We start from the raw sequence: 16492 nt of genomic DNA on the forward strand, positions 1-16492 counted from the left end.
TTTGTCTCAAAAAATCACATTCTGGTGGGGGGGATGAAGGAGGGAGCCGCAGGGGCAGCCCGGTGTGGTTGGTGGGATGCCCAAAGCCCTCCAGCTGTACCATGGTCCCCCTGGGGAGGAGAGGGTCCCGAAGATGTTCACTGGGGTCTGTTTAATGGCACAGAGCAAGAACAGGGCACAGCCCCACTTCCAGTGTGCCAGTGGGACCATTGGTTCTGGCCAGTGTCAGGTGGGCACCGAAACAAGTCCGGCAGGGCCCTGCCCAAGCTCCTGCCCCGGCAGGGGGAAAGCCAGCGGCTGGAAGCCCAGGTTGTCCAGGGGAATGCCGAAGGCCGTCAGCTTCGCCTCGAAGGTCTGCAGCATGTCGTTGTGTGCCTGTGAGGGGAGGGTCCCCATCAGCCCCTCTGTATCAGGGCAGGGGCTCACTGCATCCCTATTTCCATCCCCCATACCACAGCCATGGAATGGCGGAGTTGTTTGGGTTGGAAAAGGCCTCTAAGATCGAGTCCAACCATTCCCCTGACACTGCCAAGGCCACCACTAACCCACAACCCTAAGTGCCCCATCCACACAGCTTTTGAATCCCTCTAGGATTCCTTCCCAACCTCACCTTGCAGACTCGGGCCAGCTGGAGCTGCAGGTCCTGGATGGTGTCATTCTTGGAGTTGAGCACGTCCTGCGAAGGGAGACAGGGTGTGAGGCCATGCTGCCCAGCCCTGGGGACACAGTGGCCATGCTGCAGGCAGGAGCAGTGTGGCACAGCACATGGAGGAGCCACAGTGCAAGTGCAGCGTCCGGCAGCACAGCCTGGCAGGCAGCCACCACCCTGCCCCCTCCAAGTGGCACTGCCAGGGACAGCCAGCTCCAGGCAGGGACAGGGACCTTTTGGATCAACAACACAGCCATCCCCGTCTGCTCTGCAGCACCTGCTCCAACAGCACCACCCTGCCACCGTGGCACCGGGGGAATTACAGGGAGCCAGGCTCCCCGAGGCAGCTGAGCGGAGGAATTCAGGGACCCCAGCAGCTGCAGGAGAGCCCGACGCCATGACACTATCCCAGGAATGTGTTTTCCTTCCACCTGCTGGGAGGTGACACATCTGCTGCCCATCCCACAGCCCTGCTATCCATTCCCAGGGCACTCCAGAGCTTTCCTGCCACCCCCTGTAGCAGGGACCTGGATGGGGACAAGCAGGAGAGCACCAACGCGGTGGAACAGTCATCCCGTGTCTGTGCCCAAACTGCAGCCAGCGCTGCTCCCCAGCTCTGGCTGCGGCAGGCTACAGGAATGTGGGTCTCCAGGCTCTTGGCAGAGGTATTTTTAGCACGGCAGACGCCGCAGAGGCCCGGGATCCTGTCTGCACTGTCCCCTGTGGCCAGACGAGGTTCACCGGGTGCAACCCCCATGCACAGAGCCCCTGGGAGCCACCAGACCCACCAGCAGTCAGCTGCGTGGCAGCATGGGGTGTTGACAGTGCTGCAGAGCCTGGGGCCATGTTCCTCCAAACAGGCCCCATCTAGGGACAGATCAGTGCCAAACTCTGACACCCACACACTCCGCTCTGCAGGTAGAGCTGAGTGCCCTGCGGCACTGCGCGTGGCCCTGGGAGTGCCGGCGTGGAGTGACACGGCAGCTGCAGCCACACAGGAAAGCGACTGGCACATTCTGGGGCCTGCGGGCACCCCACAGCAGGCTCTACCCCCCCAAAACCTGCCCTTGCCAGCCCCCAGTACCTTCAGCTTGTGTGAGACCAAGGACAGGGCGCTGGGGTCGAGGTTGGAGACTGCGACGACCTCGCCAAGCTCCACCTCCTTCTGCTCAAGGAGGCTGAGGAGTCCCTGCAGTTTCCGCTCCAGGAGCAGGTTCTTGAACCCTGTCTTCTGCTGCACCTCATTAATGGCTTTGGTGAACTTCTGGTAGAGCTCATCTCGCTCTGCCTGGACCTGCTCCAGGAAACGGCACAGCACGGTGTCACACCACCCTCAGGAACTATGGGGCACTGAGGGGCCTGTAGGAGCCTGACTGGGGTCTGCTTAATGGTGTGGAGCACAAATGGGGCAGCAAACTGGTCTGGCAGCTCAGCCCAGCCATTCCCCATGGTGACTGCAGCCCACAGGGAAGGCAGGTGCTGAAGCACAGCATCTTCCCTCCATGGTGCAGCACCTGTGATTCTCCTTCCTCCTCCTCCTCCTCCTCCCCTCAAGGCAAGAGACGCCCCAACAGGCTCCCTCTGGCACTAATTCAGACCCCAGCAAGGGCCCCCCGGCAAAGGGGGGGTGGTCTCTCCTCTCCACAGCTGGCAGCAATCCCTGGCTCACAGCTAGTTAATAAGTGTCCTAATTAGGACACAGCCTCTCCTCCAAAGCCTATTTCTGAATGCTCCGAATCTGGCGCTGTCTTAATGATGGATTGTTAACGAGGCCTCAGATCAATGTTCATATTCCTGGGGATTTCTACGAATTGCAAATGAGCTCTCTCCTGCTTCAACAGATTTATCTGGGTTAGTGGGGGGGAGAACTCTCTCTGCAGGGCTCATCCTGAGCCACCCCGCCACAGTGAGCAGGGCAGTGACCCTGGAACGCTGTCAGGAGAGGCCCATGGCAATGCCCCCCCAGCTCTGCCCCATGCAGGCCCAGCAGCCCAGGGGGCCCGCCAGAGAGCACATGATTGCTTAGCAAAGTACAAGGCCAGGCCTGTCTGCTGACCGTGGGAGAGGCTGGAGCCGGGAGCACTTTGTTGGGAGCAGCCGTTATCGCCCGGCTTGGGATTAGCTTTGGAAAGCCCTCGGCTAAGCACAGGCTCTGCTAAGCCCTCACACCCTGTCCTCTGTAGAGGGTTTGAAGAGGTTTGGAGAGGGAATGAAACATCCAGCCCTGCCTGCAGCTCTCACCTTACTGAACCGCTGCTCCAGCACCTCATGTTCCCATTGAAGGTCCTTCAGTTCCTTCTGGGTGACTTTCAGACGGGCTTTGGAGTTCTGTGAGCAGGAAGGGAGCGTAAAGGAGCACGTGATTGTCTGGGAACTGTTGGGGATGTGTTCTGGGAAGGGAGGAGAGTGAGCAGCAGAGAAAACCAGGCAGCACCCACACCAATGTCTCTGCAGTGAGGGCTACTCTGATCTCTCTCTGGATCCCCATCTGAGATCCCACAAACACTCAGCTAAGCGGAATGGGACTCACTTTGCCCAGCAATCCCAGCACCCTGAGTGGCAGAGGCCACTGCTTTCCCTCCGGGAATGAGCCCAGGAAAAGACAAGGCTGGCCACGCACCATCAGGATCTCCTTGTCCTTATCATAGCGAGCCAACTTCTTCTGCAGCTCAGCCACCTGCTCCTGGGCCTGTTGCAGCGGCTCTGTCAGCTCCTTGTTCTGCAGCAGCACATCTGTCTTCTCCTTTTCCAAGACAATCTCCTTCTTTCTCATCTCCTCCACCTGCTCCTGTTCTTAGGAACACGAGTGCTGGCTCCTGAGAGCTGCCTAGCCTCTCAGAGACCCCTCCACCCTCAGGACACCCTCCCTGATCATGTGATCAGGGTGGTGTTCAGCCCACCAGCAGCACCCACATCAACACCTGGGAACTGCCAAATCCAGGTGACACCCTTGTGGGAGTGGTACCCGGGTGGAGAGGTAGCACAGGGATAGGCAGTACCTTCAGGAGGCTGATGAGTGACATGTTTTTGGCAGTGATATCGTTGTAGTAGTTCTTGATGTCACCAAAAGCCCCCTCGTGTTTCCCCATCAACTCGCTGATCTGGTTGTTCTTCCTCTCCTCCAGCTCATGGATCTCCGTCTTCCTCCTCAGGTCCATCTCCTCACGCAGGGCCTGCATCTTCCTGTTGTATTTGGCATCCATCTCTGGGGAGCACAGGGGGGCTGGGTGAGTGGGGCCTCCTGCAGACCCCATGCCCCAGCTCCTGTGCCACCACATCGGCATCAGGACCCTTGTGGGGTCCAGAGAGAGCTGAGCCCAGGAATTACATCCTTGGAAAGAGGGCATGGAAAAGCCCCAAGTGGGCCTGTCACAACCTGAAATGTCCCCCAAGGGGGACACTGGAGTGAGGACACAGCAAAGACACCTCCGGCCATCCCACCCCACAGAAGGGCTGGCACTGCCACAGCACAGGGGACGGGGGGGGAGAGGAAATGGCCAGAGCTGGGGGAAAACTGGGGAAGAAAAGTGACCAAAATGGGGAGGGGAGAAAAAACAGCCAGAGCTGCATGGCAAACTGGACAAATCTGGGAAGGAAATTGAACAGAACTGCCTGAGAAAAACAGCTGGAACTTGTATGGAAAACTGGCCAGAACTGAAAGGAAAGAACAGTCAGAACTAGGACAGAAAAAACTGCCAGAACTGGAGGGAACTCCAGCCCACATGCGCTCGAGGTGCTGCTCAGGAGCTCAGAGCAACCCTCCCCATCCTGCTCCTGCAGGTTCTGCCTCTCCCCTGACCTTTGGCCTGTGCCTCGAAGTCGCTGCGCAGCCGGGCCATCTCCTCCTCGTGTTTCTGCGAGAAATAGGCTCTATCTTAGAGGAAACAACCAAATCCTGGGTCAGCCCATCCCCAAGGATTCCCTCCTGCTCCCTGGGAAAGGATTCTGATCCCAATGTTGATAGCAAACAGTGGCTTGGAGGTTCTCCAGCTGCTCTCACAGTTCCCTGCTGCAGCAGAGGGGTCATCCAGCAATCCCTCCTCCCCATTCCTGCACCAGAAACCCCACCCCACAGAGCGAGCCAGGGAGGTAGGATCCTGCCCCTGCTCCCACCCTGGAGCTGAGGTGCCTCATAGGTGGCTCCAGCCTTGCCAGGGACGTACCAGGCTGAGGTTTGTCACCGCTGCCTCGTTGGCCAACTCCTGCTCCTTCAATTTGATGTTCAAGGAGCGCTTCTCTTTCCACAGTTCCTGCTCCTGGTCCCAGTGATCCTTCTGGGCCTGCTTCAGGGACAGGATTCCCTCTGCCTTCAGCTCTGTCAGGGTCTCCTGCTGCTCGTGCAACAGGTGCTTCACCTTCTGCTTGTACACCTAAGGACAGGCCAGAGACTGGGTGAAGGACTCAGCAGGAGACACCTGGAGCTGAGATGCTGGCAAGACATTCCTGGATTGCATCCTGCCCAGCTCCTCCTCCTCAGAGCTGCTCAAGGCTCACATGGAGCCCTTCTTCCCCACCTTGATCTCCACTTGGTGCCGCTCCTCTGCCTCCTCCATCTCTTGGTCCCGGTTCCTCAGCTCCGCTTTCTTCTCCTCCAGCTCCCGGCGGGTGATGTCCCAGCAGCTCTGAATCCTGTTACACTCCAGCTGGAAAGAATTACGCTCCTGCCGCTCCCGGTCCAGCTCCTCCCGGAGACGCTGGACGTGCTGCAGCAGCTGCACAGCCGAGAGGAAGAGACAGGTAAGGCAGAGGGGAGGCCTTGGACATGTGCCTTTGGAGACTCCATGTCCCAAACCTGGCAGGACACGGTGGTTGTCACTGGGATGGAGTAGGGGAGGTCCCTGACTGAACCCAACAGCCTCTGGAAAAGGAGTCACAAAACCTCATCCCACTGCCAGCAGCCTGGAACAGGGTTCTGGCTTGCAGTATTCAGTAACACCATTCTCAGGTGCTTAAATACTCCTGGATCGTGGAATTGTTTGAGTTGGAAAAGCCTCTGAGATCAAGCCCAACCATTCCCCCAGCACTGCCAAGGCCACCACTAATCCATGTACCCAAGTACCATATCTACATGACTCTTAAATCCCTCCAGGGATGGGGACTCCACCACAGCACTGGACACCTGTCCAGGTCCGGACAGCCCTTTCCATGAAGAATTTTTCCCAGTATTCAACCTAAACCTCCCGTGGCACAACTTGAAGCTATTTCCTCTGGTCCTGTCCCTTGTTCCCCAGGAGCACAGCCTGACCTCCACCTGGCTCCACTCTCCTGTCAGGGAGTTGCAGAGAGACAAAAGTCCCCCCTGAGCCTCCTTTTCTTCATGAGCCCCCCCAGCTCCCTCAGCTGTTCCTGATGCTCCAGACCCTTCCCCAGCTCTGTTCCCTTTCCTGGATATGCTTCAGCCCCTCTTTCTTGCCGTGAGTGGCCCAGAACTGACCCCAGGACTGGATGTGCCTCAGCAGTGCCCAGCACACAGGGCTGGAGAGCAGAGGGTGGGATGAGGTGGCTGCTCTTTCCAGGAACAGCAAGAACGCTCCTCCCCAGCCCAGACAGGCGTCAGGCAGTGACACAAACCCCGGCTGCTTGTCTCTGTCACCCTCTGCCACCTGTTGTCCCCAGACCCAGGCCAGGTGCCACACAGGGGTCCCGAGAGCAGTTCTTGGTGGCCTAGGGGATCTCTCACCTGCTCCTTGCTCATGTCCTCCAGATCCAAGGCATCCACCACCGCCGGACCCTTCCCTTTAGTCGATCCTTTCTTTTTGGGTGCCTGAGGACAGGAAGCCAAACGCAGGAGGTGAATGGGTGAGCAGGAAGCCGTGCTGCTCCGGTCCACCATGCCGGCCCCGGAGCATCCCTGCTCTCACGGCAGGGACGGGGCCAGAGCGGTGTCACGGAGCCGGGGGCCCCAGAAGGAGCCTGGAAGCCTCCGGGACCCCCCGGAACTCCCGTGGCTCATGTGTCACCGCTGCCGGCTTAGGTCCACAAAACTCCTGTACCGAAAGTACAGCTCAGGAGCGTCACCGCAGCGCTGGGAACGGCGTCGAGGGGCTCCGTACCCTCCCCGTGAGCGGAGCGGGCCGAAGCCCCCAGCCCTCGGGGCTCGGGCCATGCCCGACCGGGACAGACCGGGCCCCACTGCTCTCCCTTGTCCGCATCCCCAGCTCCAGGGGACCCTTCAGCAGCCGCTCTCGTTCCTCCCCCCGGCCCCAGCCCGGCCCCGCTCTCACCATGGCGGCGGCCGCCGGCGCCGCGGTCTCCCGGCAACGGTCGGGAAGATCTCGCGAGAGGAAAGTGAAATCTCGCGGGAGGTGCGCTGCGGGATACGCCCCCTAGCAACGCCACGCTCCGCCCTGGCAACGGGGGCGGGGCCGGCGGGGGATCCAGGGCGGGATCGAGGGGACACCGGGGGAAAGCGGGGGAGTTCGGGGGGATCAGGGGGACCGGGCGGATCGGGGGGATCCCGCTGTGCTCGGCACAGCCCCGTCCATCCCCGCGCCCACCTCCGCGACCGGGCTGCCCCCGCGGCTGGGGTCCCCCGGCTCCGCTCCCGCATCTCCGGGATTCCCGCGGCACCCCTGGTCCCCTGTGCCCCCCGTTCTCCCCGGTCCCTCCCGCGCCCTCCCCCGTCCCCCTCGTGCCTCCCGCCCATCCCGGTGTCCCCGCCCATCCCGGTGTCCCCGCCCCCGCCGCGGCGGACAGGACCGTGCGGGCTGCGGGCTGGCATCGGGCCCGCCCCGCCCAGCACCGGACACCCGGACCCGGACCCGGCCCATGGCGGCTCCGGCAGCGGCCGCCACCGCAGGTGAGGGCGGGGTCCCTGGGGGGCGGCACGAACCGGAGCTCCCATCTCCGTGGAACCGGGCCGGGCCCCGCGGGGAGCGCGGGGGGGGCACAAGGAGATGTAGGGCGGGAGTGCAAGAGGGAGAGTGCAAGGGGAGGAGGTGCTGGGGGGCTGCACTGGGGGGGCATAGGGGAGCGTGGGGCCGTGCTGCGGCTGCCCGGCTGCAGGGGAGGGCTGGGTGAGACACGAGGGATCTGTGCATGAAGAGTCTGGGATGGGGGGGGGAGCAGAGGGGTACTCAGAATACAGGGTGCTGTCCAGGGGGTCTGAGGGAGCACTGGACCGCCCTGGGGACATGGGAGGCACTAGGATGCTTACAGGATGTGAGGGTGCAGTGAGGTGCCCGTGGGTAGAGTGGGGTGCCCAGGAGGTGTGGTAGAGTGTCCAGGTCAGATGGAGTAGTGGGGTGCACTGGGGACCTGGGGTTGCAATGGAGTGCCCAGGTAATGTGGGGGGACAGTGGGATGCCAAGGGTGTAGAGGAGCAGTGGGGAGCCCAGGGGGTGTGGGGGTGCAGTGGGGTGCTCACAGGACTTGGGGGTGCAGTAGAGTGCTCCAGAACATGGGGGAACAGTGGGGCACCCAGGGGACATGGGCAGCAGTGTGGTGCCTGCCAGACACCCTGCACAGCTGTGCCAGTGCCTATGTGCAGAGGTGCTTGGGGACAGGGAGGTGGCCGTGCTGGTGGAGCTGTGGGAGCCTCGGTGTTTCAGGGGAGGCTGCACCTGGTGACAGAGGCGGTGCCAGGGCTCCCCTGCACGCCTGTCCCTCCCGCCTGTGCCCTGCACATGGCTGTGCTGTGGCATGGGGCAGCTCCGGCCGTGGCACTGGGGGCACCAGGCCCTTGGGAAAACAGTGCCACCGAGATGTGCTGCAGGTTCTGTGGGGTGCCCGGTGCCATGGGGTGCTAGTACCGGTGGCTGCCCAGCTCTGCGGTTGCCGTGAGTCAGCACACGGCATGCGGGAGAGATCCCTGATCTGGCCTCGCTCCTGCCAGGCAGCCGGTGAGCCCAGGCTGGAGTGAGTGCTGTGGCCGGTGGCACGGCCGGTGGCACGGCGGGACCATGCAGGCAGAGGCCAGAGGGGAATTCTGCGGCCGGGACCAGCGCCCTGGTGGGTGGGGGTGTAATGGGGATCGGGGGAGCTGGGCACCGCATGGGTTGGGGTGGTGGGAGCGGGCAGGAGCGGGCAGCCCCTGTTTGCCCCCCGGGGGCAGTCTTCCCAGCCCTGGGGCGGGGTGGGGACCCAGTTTACCAGCTGGAGACAAGGTGCTGGCAGTGTGGGGTGCGCAGTCTCACCCTGGAGGTCATGATGTGGCAGAGCTGGTGTCAGAGCAGGGGTCTGTTGTCCTGCCAGTCTCCCACAGCTCCATGTGCCAGGAGCAGGAACCCAACACCCCATAACATCCCTTTTCCTGTCGGGTTGGGGGGCTCTGTCCCTGCCCCACTGTCAGAATCCTGGGAGAGGGAGGCAATGCCTGTCCCTGTGCCATGTCACCTTGCAGCATGACCGGTGGTAGCATGGCCCAATGGTGGCACATGGTGCCAGGGCACCAGCACTGACCTCGGAGGGAGACAGGGGACAGGGTAGTGTGCCCCTGGTGCTGCCCTGAGCACACAGGCTCCTCCTGCCTTCCTGAGTACCCACTCAGCCCCGAGGCACAACTGTGCCATCACCTTGTGCCACAACCAAGGGCTGTGCTACCAGTGTGCCATGACCCTGTGCCATGACCATGTGCCATGGCCACGGCCGCCTTGTCCCCACTGGCTCTTCCTGGGGATGATCCCAGCACAATCCACCCTTGTCGGGCCCCGGCACAGGCCGCCCTTTGTCTCGCCGACACAAAGGGGCTGCACGAGGAAGGGGCGTGGGGCGGGGAGTGGGGGCTGCCAGCTGCCGGTACGAGAGTCCTGGGAAGCTCTGCCTGTCCCCCCAGCCCTCCCGGGGGTCCCACTCCCCCTGGCCCCTCAGCCAGGCACTCCACGGGGGCCCCCGAGGGAGCTGCTGTCACATCACCAACGTGGCAGGTGCTGGTGTGGCAGAGCTCAGCAAGGAGACACTGGCCGTGGAGCGCCCGGCGGGGACCCCCACCCATGGGCCAACCCAGGAGGCCCCTCGAGTTCCCCCAGAAGAGCAGGGTGGCATCCCTATCCCCAGTGCTGGGCTGCTGCAGGTCACCGAGCGTCGACGTGAGTGTGGCCCTGTGCGGGATCCCTGCTTGTCCCCAGAGCCAATGCTGTCCCTGACACCCTCTGCCAGTCCCTGGGGTCTCTGCCAGTCCCTGGGGTCTCTGCCAGTCCCTGAGGTCCTTGCCTGTCCCTGGGGTCTCTGCCTGCCCCTGGTTCCCTGCCTGTCCACAGCACTCCCTGCCTGCTCCCGAGGTCTCCTGCCTGTCTCTGGCATCCTTTGCCAGCCCCTGGGCTCTCCTGCCTGCCCCTCAGGTCCCCTGCCTGTCTCTGTGGTCTCTGCCAGCCCCTGGGGTCCCCTGCTAACCCCCAGCCAGTCGTGGCTCCCACCAAGCCCCTCACCCCCCTAGCTCCCTGGGCCCCTGAGCACCAGACCCCCGACCCCTTCATCCCCCGCCCACCCCGTGGGCGACAGTGGTGGGTCTTCAGCCCCTCCCGGTGCCTGCAGAGCCCCTGAGCAGCGTGTCCTCGTTGGAGGTGCACTTCGACCTGCTGGACCTGACAGAGCTGACGGACATGTCGGACCAGGAGCTGGCCGAGGTCTTCGCCGACTCCGACGAGGAGAACGCGGCCGGAGAGACTCCTGGCGGTGAGCGGGGGGCCCGGGGCCGCCGGTCCCGCTCTGTCCGCCGGTGCCGGCCCGTCTCTGACCGCCCGCTCGCCCCGTCCGTCCCGCAGGGCTGCAGCCGCCGCCGGTGCCGCGGGCCGGGTACCTGCGCTCGCCCTCCTGGACCCGCGCGCGGGAGCAGGGCCGGGACAAGAAGCACCTGAGTGACCCTGAGCTGCCGCCGGGACCCCCGGACGCCTTCCTGCCCGCCGAGCGCCCGCGGGAGCCGTAGGGACAGGACCTCCCGGGGGACACCGGGACACACCGGTGCTGCTCCCGTCGGTACCGATGGAGCCCGTCCCCGGGCGCAGGACTCCCGTTAGCCCGCCCGGAGGGCAGAGGCGACCCCAACCCCGCGGCGGGAGGCACTGGGGCCGCCCACAGCCGGTGACCCGCGGCTTCGGGGGGAACCGGTCCGGCCCCGCCGAGCCTCGGGGACGGCACGGCTCCGGTTGCCGGGAGCGGCGGGTGAGGCAGGACGGGACGGGTCGAACGGCCCAGCCCGGCCCGGCGGAGCGCGGCCGGTGCCGGTGCCCTCCCGGTTCTGATGTAGCAGCGCTGTGATCCGGTAAAACTGACCGACCGACACACCGCCGGCCTCTGCCCGTCTGCGCCGTCGCTGGGGGGCAAACGGGAGGGGTTGGGGTCACGGGAGACACCGAGAGGGAAGGGGGTTGGCCGGTACCGAGGCAGCGCGGCCGCAGCCCCTCCTGGTGAGCGACAGACCGGCGGAGACCGCGGCACATCCCCGATAACGCCACACAACGCAACTCCACCCCACCGGGCGGCGCTGGACCGGGGACCGGCCCGGTGCGGGGTCGGTCCCGGTGTTCGCCCCGCCCCGCGGGAGCCTCAGCCCCCCCGCTGCCCCCCGCCGCCGGTCCGAAGCAGGAACACGAATGCTGGGTTGCGCAAAGAGGCTCGTTAATGCTACAGGAAACACTGGGAGGGAAGGGGGGGACACCGGCCCCGCGCCACGGCCGGTCCCCCCCTCACCCCAACCTCCTCGGGGCTCGGCCCCGTTAACGGCGGTGCTGGGGGGAGATCGGATCCTGGTAGTGTGTGTGTGTGGGCTCGGTCTGGCCTCGGGGCTGAGCCCTCCTAGCAGCACCCACTGCCCCGCGACAACGGAGCACCGGTCCCTGCCTGCACCCCATCCCCGCCTGCACCCCGGTTCTATGCAGGGACGGCAGGAGCCGCTGTGGCGCCTTAACCGGATCCCAGTTAACGACATCCCGGCTCCTCCGGCAGGGTTCCCCATGTTCCCAGGGACGGCCAGGGTCCAGCTGTGCCCCCTAGCAGCACTGCCGTTCCCACAGGCAGAGGGTCCCATAGTCAGGGCCACCCCAGTACCCAAACCGGCATGGGGATGATTGCGTCTGTCCCAGGGCCTGTGGTGGGTGGGGAACAGCTGTGGGACTGAGTCCTTCCATGGAGTCAAACCCTCCTCAGGGCTCTCCCTCCGTGACAGAGTCTTGGAACAGGGATTGCTTCCGCAGGCTCAGCCGGGCACACCGGGGGCAGGTGGTGGAATTGTCATAGTAGCAGTCCCTGGAGGGGAGTGGACAGTGTTGTGTCACCCCCATGCCACCCCCGTGTCCCCACATTCCACCCTGGTGTGTCAGTACCTGTGGAACACGGCAGAGCAGTCAGCACAGACCGAGGTGTGGCTGTCGAAGGGGAAAAGCACATCACCCTCCCGGCACAGCTCACACACGAATCCCTTGGCCTGGCAGCGCTGGGGGAGCAGGAGACAATGGTGACCCCACCAGCCCCACGGGCATCTCCCCCTGGCTCTGCCCCATGGTCCTGCCCCACGGCATGGGCTCACCTCGCAGTCCAGCTTGATGTGCTTGGCAAAGAGTGTGTGGATCTCAGTGAGGGAGCAGCCCAGGCGCCCGGCCTCAATGTCAATCAGGTCCTGCAGCGAGTACATCTCGTCGTTCTCCACAAAGTGCTGCCGGTCCTGCAGCTGCAGGGGACAGATCACTGTGACTATCACCGCTGTGTGACTGTCACTGATGCACCTGGCCCTGGCCCCCTGTGGCTCCCAGCACCCCTGGGCCAGACCTGCAGCAGCAGCCGCGCCTCCATTGCCTCCTTGCAGGTGATGAAGTAGGGCTTCATCAGCAGGATGTCCTGGCGCAGCTTCTGCAGGGCAGGGGACGGGATGGGGTAGGATGGGAATGGGATGGAAATGGGGACAGGAATGGAGATGGGTGGGGACAGGGATGGGACAAGGACAGGAAAAGGGTGGCAGCAGGAGCAGGATGGGGACAGGACAAGGATGAGATGGGGATGGTGTGGGAATGGGACATGATGGAAATGGGGATTGGGACAGGAGTGGGATGACAATGGGGACAGGAATGGGAACAGGAATGAGGACAGGGATGGGATGGGAATGGGGACAGAGATGGCAACAGGAATGAGGACAGGGATGGGACAAGAATAGGACCAAGACAGGGAAAAGAGCAGTGGCAGGGGGAGGATGAGGATGGGGACAGGGTTGGGAATGCAATGGGGACAGGATGGAGATAGGAGCATGACAAGGACAAGACCAGATTGGGTCAAGTTCATCCCTGTAGCAGTCTGGGCATCCTCTGCCCCAAACCCCCACCTCACCTTGCTGTCCCTCTGTGGGACCCAGTGGGAGCCACCAGGGTCCCCCCACCTCCTGCTCACCCCACACTTCCTCCACAGTGTCATCCCCACTCCTGTGGGGTATCCCCTGCCCCTTGGGGTGCCCCCTTGGATCCAGCACTCACCCGGATCTCCACCAGCTCCTCCACGTAGTTGAACAGCAGTGGGTTGATCTCCCGCAGCTTCAGCACTGGCCGTGACACCATCAGTGCCAGGTACCTCATACTGCACCGTGACACCTGCCACCGCCACCGGGGCACCGTCACCCCCGGCACCTGCCAGCCCTGCCACCACCACGCCAGGGACCCCCAACAGGGACCCATTGCAGGGACACAGCCCTGAGGACAAGCCCAACCCCAGTGATCTCTACCCAGGGACCCCCATAGTCAGGACATGTCCCCATGACCAGGGATGTGGCTCCCCACGTGACCTCTACCAAGGGACATGGCCCTCAGGGATCTCCATGAAAAGGCACATAGCCCCCCACGTCACCTCTACCCATGGATGCAGCTCCCAGGAACTCCCAGGACACCACCAGGGACGTGGCCCCCCAAGTGACTACTACCCAGAGCCATGGCCCCCAGGGATCCCCATGACCCCCTGGGGTGCCCCCACCCTGTTCCAGGGGCACCTTGCGGGGTTCGAAGTCCCAGTTGTGGATGGCACGGGCAGGCACCACAGCCAGGTCATTCCAGTGGCAGCTGGAGCAGTAGTAGAGGCCAGTGTAGTCGCACTGTCGGGCCTCGCTGGGCACCCCCCCTGTGGTGGCATGGGGCTGGCACGGGGCTGGCACCAGCACTGCCCTGCTCCCTGCTTGCCCCACACCATGTGTGCCCCTGGGACACCCACCAGCACCCGGGGACATGGTAGGGGTATAAGGTCACCCTCCCCAGCTCCCCATGGCTCCCAGCACCCCATAGCCCTCAGAGCCCCCACTTTCAGCTTCCCCCAGCCCCACACACCTTCCACCCCACAGCCCCTCAGCCCCAGGCAGCCCTGGCCCCCCTCTCCCCACAGAACCCCAAAGGGAGCCCAGCCCCACACAACTCCTGCTCCCCCCAGCCCCACACAGCTTCACAATCCCTCAGCCCTACACAGCTCCATGAAGCCCCTAGCCCTACACATCCCCCAGCCCCACAGAGCCCCCAGTTCCCCTCAGCCCCCACCCCGAGTCCCCAGTTCCCCTCAACCCTTCAGCCCGCCCAGCTCAACACAACCCCCAGCCCCATAGAACCCCCAGCTCCCCCCAGGCCCACAGAGCCCCCAGCTCATTCCAGCCCCCCCCAGCTCTCTCCAATCCCACACACTCCCCAGCCCCACAGAGCCCCCAGCCTGCCCCATCTCCTCAGCTCTCCCCAGCCCCATCCAGCCCCCAGCCCCCCAGCCCCTCTGGCAGTGCGGGGGCTCACGGAGGGAGATGGGGGCGCGGCACTCGGCACAGCGGTAGTCCTGGCTGTCCAGCCCACTCTCGGGGCAGATGCTGAGCTGGTACTCGGCGCGGTGGCTCACCTGGGCCCGCACGCACGGCCGGCTCACCAGCGGCAGGCACTTGCTGTGGCACCGGTAGTAGCAGCCTGGGAGGATGCATGGGAGGATGTCAGTGTAAGGATAGGGGGGACAGGGACACAGAGGGGGTGTCCCAAACCCACCTGTGCAGGTGTACCAGGTCTGGATGAGCCCCCAGATGATGGTGCTGCACTTGTCACACATCTGCTTGACACTCTTACTCTTCTCCTTGTAGAAGCGATGTTCCAGGACCACCCGGATGTTGGGCTCGTCCTCACCGGGGTCCTGCAGGAGGGAAAGGAGAAGGCAGAGAATCACAGAATTGTGGAATGGTTTGGGTTGGAAGGGACCTCAAAGCCCATCCAGGACCCCTCCTGCCATGAGCAGGGACACTTTCCCCTAGACCAGGTTGCTCCAAGCCCCATTCAACCTGACCTGGAGCACTTCCCAGGATAAGGTGGTCAGCATGACCCCCCCAGCAATGGAGACCCCCCATGGGCCTGGTCCCAGTCCCACCTTCAGCTCCTGCAGCTTGAGGCGGAGGTGGATGAGCCGGACCACGGCGTCCTTCTGCCGCTCTGAGTGCTCAGGCAGTGCCAGGATTACCCGCTTGCACTCCTCGATGGCCCGGCGCAGCTGCGGCACGTCTGACGCCAGGATCAGCCCCTGCGGCCACCACCAGAGGAGGAGGAGGGTGAACTGAGCCCCTCAAACCCTCCTCATCCCCACAGTGCCCACCACACTCACCACAGGGCGGGAGAAGTGGTCCTCGGCCAGCCCCAGGTCCAGGGCGCCCTCAGGGTCGCCTGGGGTGGGATCCGGCTGCTGGGCTGCAAAGTGGGGTACCATGGGGGGGCTGAACATACCCGTGGAATAGGGGGATACCATGGTGGGGCTGGGCCCCGCTGCCCACCCCGGTGAGTCAGCACCCACCTGGGACAGGGGATTCTCCATCGGGGCGCTCCGGTTGCTCAGGGGTCTTGTTGAAGGGGTTAAGGTGGGCCTGGCGGAAGCGGGCCAGCCGCTCGTCTGACGCCATTGTCACTGTCCTGCTGGGGGACAGTGTCGGGGTGACATTGGCATCAGCCCCCCACTTCAGCCAGCCCCCACCAGCACTGGCACGAACATTGTCACTGATACCCCGACACTGACACCCCAATACCATCACCAACACTCTGTCACAGGCACTTGCACCCTATCACCAGTACCCACAGCATGGCACCATTACAATCACCCCATCACAGGCACTGATACTGCCTCAATGGCACCAACACTGTCACCAACACCCTGGCACTGGCAGTGATACCCCGGCACTGGAACCAACACACCGTCATGGGCACCGACGCCCCGTCACCAGCACCAACATACTGTCATCAGTGCCGTCACTGATACCCCAGCACCGACATCTCCTCACCGGCACTGACACCCAGCGATACCCCGGCACTGGCACGGCACCGGCACCGACACCCTGTCACCAGCACTGACACCCCAGGACCGGCACCGACACACCGCTCCTGGCACCGACACCCCGTCCCCGCGGACAGACCCGTTCCTCCCCCTCCCACGCCCGTGCCCCCGCCCTGCCCCGCCGCCACCGCCCGCCTCGGCCCACGGTCACCCTGCACCCGCCCCGTCCCTGGCCCCCGCGGTCCCTGCTGTCTCTCGCTGTCCTCTCGCTGTCCTCTCGCTGTCCCCGCGCTGTCCCCGCGCTGTCCCCGCGCTGTCCCCCTGCCCCGCCCCCCCGCGCCCCGCGGAGCCCCCGCGCGGCCCCGCCCGCCCGCCAGGGGCAGCGCCCCTTCCCGCTCACCGCGCGCGCCGCCGCGCCTGCCCGCGCGCCCCGCCCCGCCTCGATCGCCCCGCCCCGCCGTGGCCACGCCCACGGGGCGCCCTCGCCCACCGATGGCTCCGCCCCGCCGCGCCGCTGCCCCTGCTGGCCGGCGGACCGGGCGGGGCCGCGCCGGACCCGCGCTGTGCCCACCCCGACAGCCCCACCCGCACGGCGACATCCGCGCTGTGCCCACCCCCACAGCCCCCACCCGCACGGCGACACCCGCACTGTGCCTGTCC

General features: G+C 64.4%; 3 protein-coding genes across 7 annotated transcripts; 1 reads left to right on the forward strand and 2 right to left on the reverse strand.

Moving 5' to 3' along the window:
- On the reverse strand, window positions 1-6969 carry GAS8 (growth arrest specific 8). 2 transcript variants are annotated; one of them, XM_050311114.1, is made up of 11 exons: window positions 6874-6969; window positions 6330-6413; window positions 5164-5361; window positions 4813-5019; window positions 4449-4503; window positions 3649-3854; window positions 3270-3437; window positions 2891-2977; window positions 1734-1943; window positions 611-676; window positions 1-375 (listed from the first exon to the last, which is right to left on the reverse strand). In XM_050311114.1, the coding sequence occupies exons 1-11, from the start codon at window positions 6874-6876 to the stop codon at window positions 226-228; spliced, it is 1434 nt and encodes a 477-aa protein (XP_050167071.1). In that variant the 5' UTR covers window positions 6877-6969; the 3' UTR covers window positions 1-225. The 2 variants fall into 2 exon arrangements, with proteins under 2 accessions (XP_050167071.1, XP_050167072.1); XM_050311115.1 differs by lacking the exon at window positions 6874-6969 and adding an exon at window positions 6643-6660.
- DBNDD1 (dysbindin domain containing 1) lies at window positions 6739-10868 on the forward strand. 2 transcript variants are annotated; one of them, XM_050311116.1, is made up of 5 exons: window positions 6739-7448; window positions 8484-8599; window positions 9514-9675; window positions 10121-10261; window positions 10351-10868. In XM_050311116.1, the coding sequence occupies exons 1-5, from the start codon at window positions 6754-6756 to the stop codon at window positions 10509-10511; spliced, it is 1275 nt and encodes a 424-aa protein (XP_050167073.1). In that variant the 5' UTR covers window positions 6739-6753; the 3' UTR covers window positions 10512-10868. The 2 variants fall into 2 exon arrangements, with proteins under 2 accessions (XP_050167073.1, XP_050167074.1); XM_050311117.1 differs by having other exon boundaries at window positions 9529-9675.
- A 314-nt stretch (window positions 10869-11182) lies between these two features.
- On the reverse strand, window positions 11183-16249 carry DEF8 (differentially expressed in FDCP 8 homolog). 3 transcript variants are annotated; one of them, XM_050311112.1, is made up of 12 exons: window positions 16233-16249; window positions 15359-15474; window positions 15173-15255; window positions 14942-15091; window positions 14569-14710; window positions 14329-14493; window positions 13551-13678; window positions 13045-13158; window positions 12350-12430; window positions 12111-12251; window positions 11908-12017; window positions 11183-11830 (listed from the first exon to the last, which is right to left on the reverse strand). In XM_050311112.1, exons 2-12 carry the CDS (start codon window positions 15462-15464, stop codon window positions 11728-11730), a joined length of 1323 nt encoding a protein of 440 aa, XP_050167069.1. In that variant the 5' UTR covers window positions 15465-15474; window positions 16233-16249; the 3' UTR covers window positions 11183-11727. The 3 variants fall into 3 exon arrangements, with proteins under 3 accessions (XP_050167069.1, XP_050167068.1, XP_050167070.1); XM_050311111.1 differs by lacking the exon at window positions 16233-16249 and having other exon boundaries at window positions 15359-15958; XM_050311113.1 differs by lacking the exons at window positions 11183-11830; window positions 11908-12017; window positions 16233-16249 and having other exon boundaries at window positions 12155-12274; window positions 15359-15967.
- Window positions 16250-16492: the final 243 nt, after the last annotated feature.

This window comes from Myiozetetes cayanensis, unplaced genomic scaffold (assembly GCF_022539395.1).
Source record: "Myiozetetes cayanensis isolate MyiCay16 unplaced genomic scaffold, myiCay2020 scf16, whole genome shotgun sequence".
NCBI lineage: Eukaryota > Metazoa > Chordata > Aves > Passeriformes > Tyrannidae > Myiozetetes > Myiozetetes cayanensis.

Coding starts and splice junctions, on each gene's coding strand:
- DEF8 (XM_050311111.1), bottom strand. CDS start 15,590: ATGGTATTGGGGTGTCAGTGTCGGGGTATCAGTGACAATGTTCGTGCC. Junction 14,494..14,568: donor GACCTGGTACACCTGCACAG/GTGGGTTTGGGA, acceptor GCATCCTCCCAG/GCTGCTACTACCGGTGCCAC. Junction 12,431..13,044: donor AGGAGCTGGTGGAGATCCGG/GTGAGTGCTGGA, acceptor CCTGCCCTGCAG/AAGCTGCGCCAGGACATCCT.
- GAS8 (XM_050311114.1), bottom strand. Junction 5,020..5,163: donor GGCACCAAGTGGAGATCAAG/GTGGGGAAGAAG, acceptor GCCTGTCCTTAG/GTGTACAAGCAGAAGGTGAA. Junction 677..1,733: donor TGGTCTCACACAAGCTGAAG/GTACTGGGGGCT, acceptor CTCCCTTCGCAG/GACGTGCTCAACTCCAAGAA.
- DBNDD1 (XM_050311116.1), top strand. CDS start 6,754: ATGCCCGACCGGGACAGACCGGGCCCCACTGCTCTCCCTTGTCCGCAT. Junction 7,449..8,483: donor GGCAGCGGCCGCCACCGCAG/GTGAGGGCGGGG, acceptor CGCTCCTGCCAG/GCAGCCGGTGAGCCCAGGCT. Junction 8,600..9,513: donor CGGCCGGGACCAGCGCCCTG/GTGGGTGGGGGT, acceptor CCAACGTGGCAG/GTGCTGGTGTGGCAGAGCTC.